At 36.3% G+C, this 7500-nt stretch overlaps 1 protein-coding gene across 1 annotated transcript in view; it reads left to right on the top strand.

Annotated features, from left to right (window-relative positions):
• The window catches only part of LOC122255611 (septin 4), a gene marked incomplete in the record, with an annotated part of 62046 nt that overhangs the window by 53177 nt on the left and 1369 nt on the right, over positions 1 to 7500 (top strand). Inside the window, 5 exon segments of the mRNA XM_086550513.1 lie at positions 181 to 346; positions 1715 to 1902; positions 4820 to 4833; positions 4982 to 5083; positions 6120 to 7500. The exon segment at positions 6120 to 7500 is cut by the window's right edge and continues 1369 nt beyond it. Coding sequence (XP_086406639.1) covers positions 181 to 346; positions 1715 to 1902; positions 4820 to 4833; positions 4982 to 5083; positions 6120 to 6239 — 590 coding nt within the window.

Here is a 7500-nt window from a genome sequence, read left to right as displayed (position 1 = left end):
GGGTGGGAGGATCGGGAGAGAGAGGAGGGAGTGTAGAGACAGAGTGAAGGGAGAGCGAAGAAAGAGGATTCATGGCTTTTTCTGTGCACAGGTGCATGTTTATTTACAAAACTAATATTATCATGATATCTCTGTGCACCATCGCGAGTTCAACCTAATAATTCCCAACGCTGTTTCCAGGTTACGGCGACGCGGTGAATTGCGAGGAAAACTGGAAGTCGGTGGAGCGCTACGTGGATGAACAATTCAACAAGTTCTTCCAGGATGAGTCGGGCCTCAACCGGAAGAACATCCAGGACCACAGAGTCCACTGCTGCCTCTATTTCATCCCGCCTTACGGACACGGGTGAGTGGGGGCGGGGCGGGTATGGGGAGAGGAGGGAGGGAGGGAGGGAGGGAGGGAGGGATAGGGAGGGAGGGAGGGGAGGTGGGAGGGAGGGAGGGGAGGTGGGGGTAGGGAAGAGGAAAGGGAGGGAGGGAGGGAGGGAGGGAGGGAGGGGAGGTGGGGAGAGAGGGAGGGGAGATAGGGAGGGGAGGTGGGGATAGGAGGAGGGAAGGGAAAAGGGGGTAGGAGGGAGAGATAGGGAGGAGGAAAGGGAGAAGGGGGTAGGAGGGAGGGAGGGAGGGGAGGCGGGGATAGGGAGTGGAAAGGGAAGGAGGGAGAGAAGGGGGTCGGAGCGTGAGGGGGGAGTTGAGGAGGTGGGGGAGGAGATGAGGGGGAGGGGGTAGGAGGGTAGGGGGGGGGGGGGGGGAGGAGGAGAGGGAGAAGGGGGTAGGAGGAGAGGGGGAGGAGGAGAGGGAGAAGGGGGTAGGAGGAGAGGGGGAGGAGGAGAGGGAGAAGGGGGGAGGAGGAGAGGGGGAGGAGGAGAGGGAAAAGGGAGGGGGGGAGGTAGGAGGAGAGGGGGAGGAGGTGGGGGAGGAAAAAGAAAGAGGGAAGGAGGAAGGGGAGGAAGAGAGGGTGGAACTGACACTGACACTGGAACCAGGTTTTGGATGAAATTTGAGCGTAAATGGATCGGACAGTATCACACGATGAGAGCGAATATGTTCACGGCGTCTCTATTTACGTCCAGCTGCTGACATTCTTGATATTGGTCTTTTAAATACATATATAAAACAAATACATACACCCACCCACACACACACACACACACACACACACACACACACACACACACACACACACACACACACACACACACACACACAACTACACCCACACCCACCCAACCACACCACCCACTACAACCCACCCACTCTCATCCACACCACACACCACCCACACCACCAACCACACCCAATCCCAAAAACACACCACTCCCACCATATCTACACCCACCTCATCACACCACCCAACCAACCACCCACCCCCCCAACCACCCACCCCCCACCCCCCACCCCCACCCACACCCCCACCCACCCACACCCCCACCCACCCACACCCACACCCCCACCCACTCAACCACACACCCAACCACACCCACACCCCCACCCACCCAACCACACCCACACCCACCCAACCACACCCACACCCAACCACCCACCCAACCACACCCAACCACACCCACACCCAACCACACCCACCCAACCACACCCACACCCAACCACCCACCCACCCACACCCACCCACACCCAACCACACCCACACCCAACCACCCAACCAAACCATTCTAACCTGCCCCCCCCCCCCTCTCCCTCTTCCTCTTCGTTACAGGTTGCGCCAAATGGACGTGGAGTTCATGAAGCGCTTGCACAAAAAGGTGAACATCGTGCCCGTCATAGCCAAGGCGGACACGCTCACCAAACCCGAGATTCTGAAGCTTAAAACGAACCTGCTGAACGACATAGAGGATAATAAGATTAAGGTGAGTCGTGGGGAACGTTTGGGACGGACGGAGATTGGTTGATTTCTCGCTTGATTGTGATTGGTCTGTTTATTATTATTATTATTATTTTATTTTATTTTTATTATTATTATTATTTTTTTTGTGTGTGTGTGTATGTGTGTGTGTGTGTGTGTGTGTGTGTGTGTGTGTGTGTGTGTGTGTGTACATATATATGTATATATGATATTATTTTTTATTATTATATTATATATTATAATATATAATAATATATTTATATTTATAATATTATATATATATATAAATTTATATCTACAATCTTTATCTGTCTACGTCTTTTATATATCTATTTTCTATTGTCTATCTGTTAATCTATCTGATTGCTTTTCTGTCTACGCTATCGTCTACTGTTATCGTCTATCTGTTATCTTCTATTTTTATCTGTTTTTGTCATTTTATTTCTTTTATCTTTTTTATTGTCTACGTTTCTTCTATCTTTATCTGTTAAAATTTTCATCTTTTATCTTTATCGTCTATCTGTCTATTTCTTCTATTTCTATCTTTTCTAACTTTATTCTTTTTATATTATTTTTATTGGTCCCTTTTATTTTTTTTTTCTATTGTCTATCGCTTTCTAAATTTTTTTCTATCTGTCTATCTTTTTTTCTTTTAAATTTTTGTCTATCTGTCTATCGTTTCTTTTTTTAATTTTTTCTTTGTCATTTTCCCAACTTTTTTTAAACTGTTTCTTCTTTCTTTTTATTTTCTATTCTGTCTATCTTTTTTCTACTTTTCTTCTGATCTCCTTTTTTCTTTTTTTTGGGGCTATTTCTTTTTATTTCTATTTTTGTCTATCTCTTTCTAAACTTTTTTTTTATTTCTATCTTCTTTCTATTTCCTTTTTTATCTGTCTTCTTTTTCTGTTTTCTTTTCTTTTTTATCTATCTGTTATTTCTTTTTTTCTTTTATTTCTTTTTTCTGTCTTCTATTTCTATTTTTTCTTCTATCTGTCTTTTATATGTTTTTCTTTTGTTTGGTTTTTATTTTTTTCTTTATTTTTTTTCTATTTTCTATCTGTCTATCTGTCTTTTTTTTCTTTTCTATCTGTTATTCTTTCTATTACTTTTCTATCTGTTTTCTTTTTTCTTACTATTTTTTATCTGTCTATTTCTTTCTATTTCTTTACTATTAAACTTTTTCTTTCTATTTTTATCTTTTCTGTCTTTCTATTTCTCTTCTGTCTATCTCTTTATTTTTTTAAACTGTCTATTGTTTTTTTTATTTTTTGTCATTTCTTTTATTATTTTCTATTTTTCTTCTATCTGTCTTTTTTTTTTTCTATTGTCACTTCTTTTTTTTTCTTTTTTATCATCTGTCTTTTATTTCAAACTAGTTTTTTTCTAAATTTTTTTATATCTGGGGGATTGTCTTTTTTTCTTTTTTATCTGTTATCTGTCCATTATCCTTTTCTATCGTCTTTTTCTTTTTTTTTCTGTAATCTTTTCTACTTTTTATTCTATCGGGCTTTTTCGGGTTTTCGTTTTTATTCTTTTTCTTGTCTATTTTTCTTCTTTTTTTTATTTTTCTATCTGTTTTTAATTTTTTTCTTCTTCTTCTGTCTTTCTATTTCTTTATTATCTGTCTTCTGTTTTTTTCTTTTTTTCTTATTGCTTTTTATTACTTTTTTCTGTACTGTCTTTCTTTTCTTTCTACTGTCTTCTGTCTTCTGTCTTCTTTTTCTTTTCATCTGTCTATCTGTTTTTTTTTCTTTTTCTAATCTGTTTTTTCTTTTTTCTGGGATTTTTGTTCTGTCTATCTGTTATTGTCCATTTTTTTTATCTATCTTCTATCTGTTTTTTTTATCTTAAATTTTTGGTTTTTCTATTGTTATCTGTCTTTCTTTAAAAATTTTCTATCTGGGCAAACTGTCTTTTTTATCTTTTATCCGTTTTTCTTTTTTATTTTTCTATCTTTTTTTTTCTTTATTTTTTTATCTTCTATCGTCTTTTTTTTCTTTTTTTCTGATCCTTTCTTTCTATTTTCTATCTGTTATCTGTCTTTTTTATCTTTTTTTTATCTGTCTTTTTTTAATTTTCTTCTGTTATCCTTTTTGCCTTTTCTTTTATTTTTATTGTCTTCTATTATTTTTATCTTGTCTAAGTTTTTCTTCTTTTTTATCTGTCTTCTGTTTTGTCTTATTTCTTTTTTCTTCTGTTTCTTTTTTCTAATTTCTTTTATTTCTTCTATCTTCTTCTAATTTCTTTTTCTATTCATTTTTTCTATATTTAATCTTTTTCTTTGTTTCTAATTTTTTATTTTGTCTATCTGTCTTTTCTATTTCTTTTTTTCTATCTGTCTTTCTTTTTTTATTCTTCTTTTGTCTTTATCTGTCTTTTATTCTTTTCTATCCTGTTTTTTTTATCTTTTATCTGTCTATCTGTTTTTTTTAAAACTTTTCTTCTGTCTATTTTCTGTGTGACACATCACACAGCACTAGCTGATGTTGAGAATGATACCTGAGAAAGGCCCTATGGATTACCTCTGCTCTATTTTTAGCAGGGCAAAGGTGCTCTTAGAAAGTTGATGATGATTGACTGAATACAACATGTCTAAATCAGGTCGTAATTCAATAAATTATCATCACTAACCTGTCAATTATCAAATAGTTATTATCACCCATCAGTCAACCTGCTAGCAATTATTGCCATTCTGCTAAAAAATCCCAAAACCAATTTCCATCAATAAATGATAAGAGTTATAATAATGATATAAAAAATACTTGAACCTGATTGCAGATAGGTGATGGTAGAATTTGAATAGAAAGTTAGATTCAGTTAGCTATTGATGTAAAGAGGATCAGAAAGGGACTCAAGATAATTTTGACACAGGAGGTCTGATATATTGATAACTTCCAAAAACTGACATATGCAAAATTATGAAATTTGAAATATAAATGGAAGCCGGTGTTTTTACAGTATGCAAGCAATATGCAAATGGATACAGCTTCAACCAAAGTCCACTTTGTATACATTTCTATTTCCTCCCCCAAAGTAATGGATGGTACTCTGCATAACTGACTTGTGACATTCTGTGATATAATGCAATCAACCTAATGAATCCTTCTCTGTACTTTCCAGCAGGTAGCACTGAAGGAGAGAAACAAGTTAAAAAGAGAGAGCGCAGCCAATTTCGACACTGTTGGCGACACAGATAAACTGCTTCAGCAAAAGGATGAAGAAGTATGCGTTTTGACACACCTCTCTTTGCTAGTTCTGGAAAGAGCCCTTACTTTTCAGTTATATTCATTTGACAGAACTTTTTCATGAAGAAATTATCGGATACTTATGAAATGTACATTTTGTACTGCTGTCGTCTGTAAATTATTAGAATCCTGCATTTTCTGAGTACTTTTACTAACTGTTTACTCTAAATGTCACTTAGTTTACCACATTTCCAGTAACCATTTTGTCATATTTACTTAAAGAGTTAAGAACTGCCTTTCCTATATTTTTCTTATGACACATCATAAATAGGCTTCAATGTTATATGAAAGAAAAGTTATTTAGTAACTAGTACTTTCCATATGTTTTTAATAAGGAAGTTTATAACTTCTTCAAGCATATAATGAAAACCAAGGCAGAAAATTAGTATCAAAACTGATTTTCTGCCAAGATGTACTGTAGTTATTTTCTTTTCAGTAAGCTTCTCAGCTAATCTGTAAAAACAAAATTGTACCATTCTATTTTTTTCTCAATAGAAATTTATTTATTCATACTTCTACCAGTCAAAAATTCTAGATTGATATTTTGCATGGATATGAAAATGTTTTCCTCCCTAGTTTAAACTGCAAATTATATGTTACAAAAAGGGCAAAGAAAACAAAGACTCTGAAATATGTCATGTACATTTACAATAGACACTTACCATTTTTTCTCTAATTTACAAATTAAATATAGAATGCACGAGGCTTTTTGATCACAGGCCATTAAATATTAAAGACAACAAAGAAATAAATAAAGATACGAATATGAGACTGTCCTCCGTCTACTGAGCCTTAATACTTTGATCTAGCTCTCTTTCTTGTGTCAAGGGGCATCTTTATTCGTAAGGTGCATTCAGCCTAACCTTTCATTTAGGAAGTAGTGGATCATACAGTCTTTTTAAACTATGTTTTCCAATTAAGATATCTGGATACACAATCATTATTAAAAAATCAGATGGCTAACGCAACATTATTAATTGAGTCAACTCATCCCAAATTTGGCTCATTCACAGATTCGCCGAATGCAGGAGATGCTCAGTCAGATGCAGGAGAAATTGAAAGAATCTGGTAAGGACCCAAGTGCTGCTCTCTCCCTTGAGCCTGGTACACGAGATTCCGTGGTCAACGTGTGACATCACAGCTCCTCCCTATCCTTCAATTACTTTGTAGTTACTGCCTGTTTGATGTGGTGTCTCAACAAACTGTTCATGATGTCATTAGTGTGTTCTTGTGATAACCCAACCATTTCTGCTTGTTCATGACGACAGTCCACGCCCTCTGTTTGTGTGGCGGAAGGAGTAAATGGTTTTGGCAAATAGTCCCACACTCATACACACCCTTCAATGCTGTTGTCATATGGCATAGTTATTCTATGATTATTACCAAAGGCTCCATTGTGGAAACTAAAGTATTTACTTTTAGCCTTTTTTCTTCTTTTCTACATCAAAGGTATTTAAAGTTACCTCCGGTAAATACCGTGGGTATTTACCGATATGTATTTTTAGACAGATATGCATTTTTTCCCTTTCGTATATTACGATGTAAAAATCTTGCTGAGAGAGATGAGAGTTGCCATATGGTCTCACTGGATGATGCTACTGACTAGTAATTACATGTGCTTTTTATCACTTGTATTGACATAATGTATGCTGGGACAATATATCATGTTAAACTCCTGATTTGCTGAATATCATTATATTCTGTTACTTTTATGTATCTTCCATTATGATTTCTATGTCTTTTAACCAGAGTTGATTTTGTATATATTTTTCCTCCTAATGTAACTTACCTTTTTTATAAATATAAATTACTTAATAGTCAGACAAATTCTTGAAAACATGTGGTATGTTTGTATATTTCTGACTGTCTGTGTCCAACGTGATGGGATCATCCCTGTACGGCCAATGACTTTGTATCATACAACTGTATAGAAGTGTGAATCCATTTAAATTGATCTTAATTATATGTTCAGTGACCTCATTTGTGTAGTTTGTTCTGAAGCTGCTCAACAGCTTAACAGGTTACACAATTATTTTTTAACAATATGTGTCACTGTTGTGCTTTAGTATATACTATACATGTAACCAAAACAACATTCAATTAAAAGTAGGCCAAGTGTGTGTTACTAAAACACAGTATTACCCATGATTTCATATTTTGGGCTATTTTATCAAGGAATGCGGACGTTACTTAGAATGTGTAGTAATGTACATTTACCTCTTACCAGACTTTCGATTTCTTTTATCATTACAAATGAGTATTTCTGATAAGAAGCCTAACTTTAGTTCAGAATTGATTTGGTGAATGTTTTTTTGCTAATAGTGTTGTCTTGGTCAGTTGTTTTCATTTAATGCATTTGGCAACTGGCATGACGTTTTTGAATTATCACTCATG

Source organism: Penaeus japonicus, unplaced genomic scaffold, assembly GCF_977035675.1.
Source record: "Penaeus japonicus unplaced genomic scaffold, GWHDUDI00000001_assembly GWHDUDI00000023, whole genome shotgun sequence".
NCBI lineage: Eukaryota > Metazoa > Arthropoda > Malacostraca > Decapoda > Penaeidae > Penaeus > Penaeus japonicus.
This window is presented reverse-complemented; position numbering and strand designations above follow the sequence as displayed.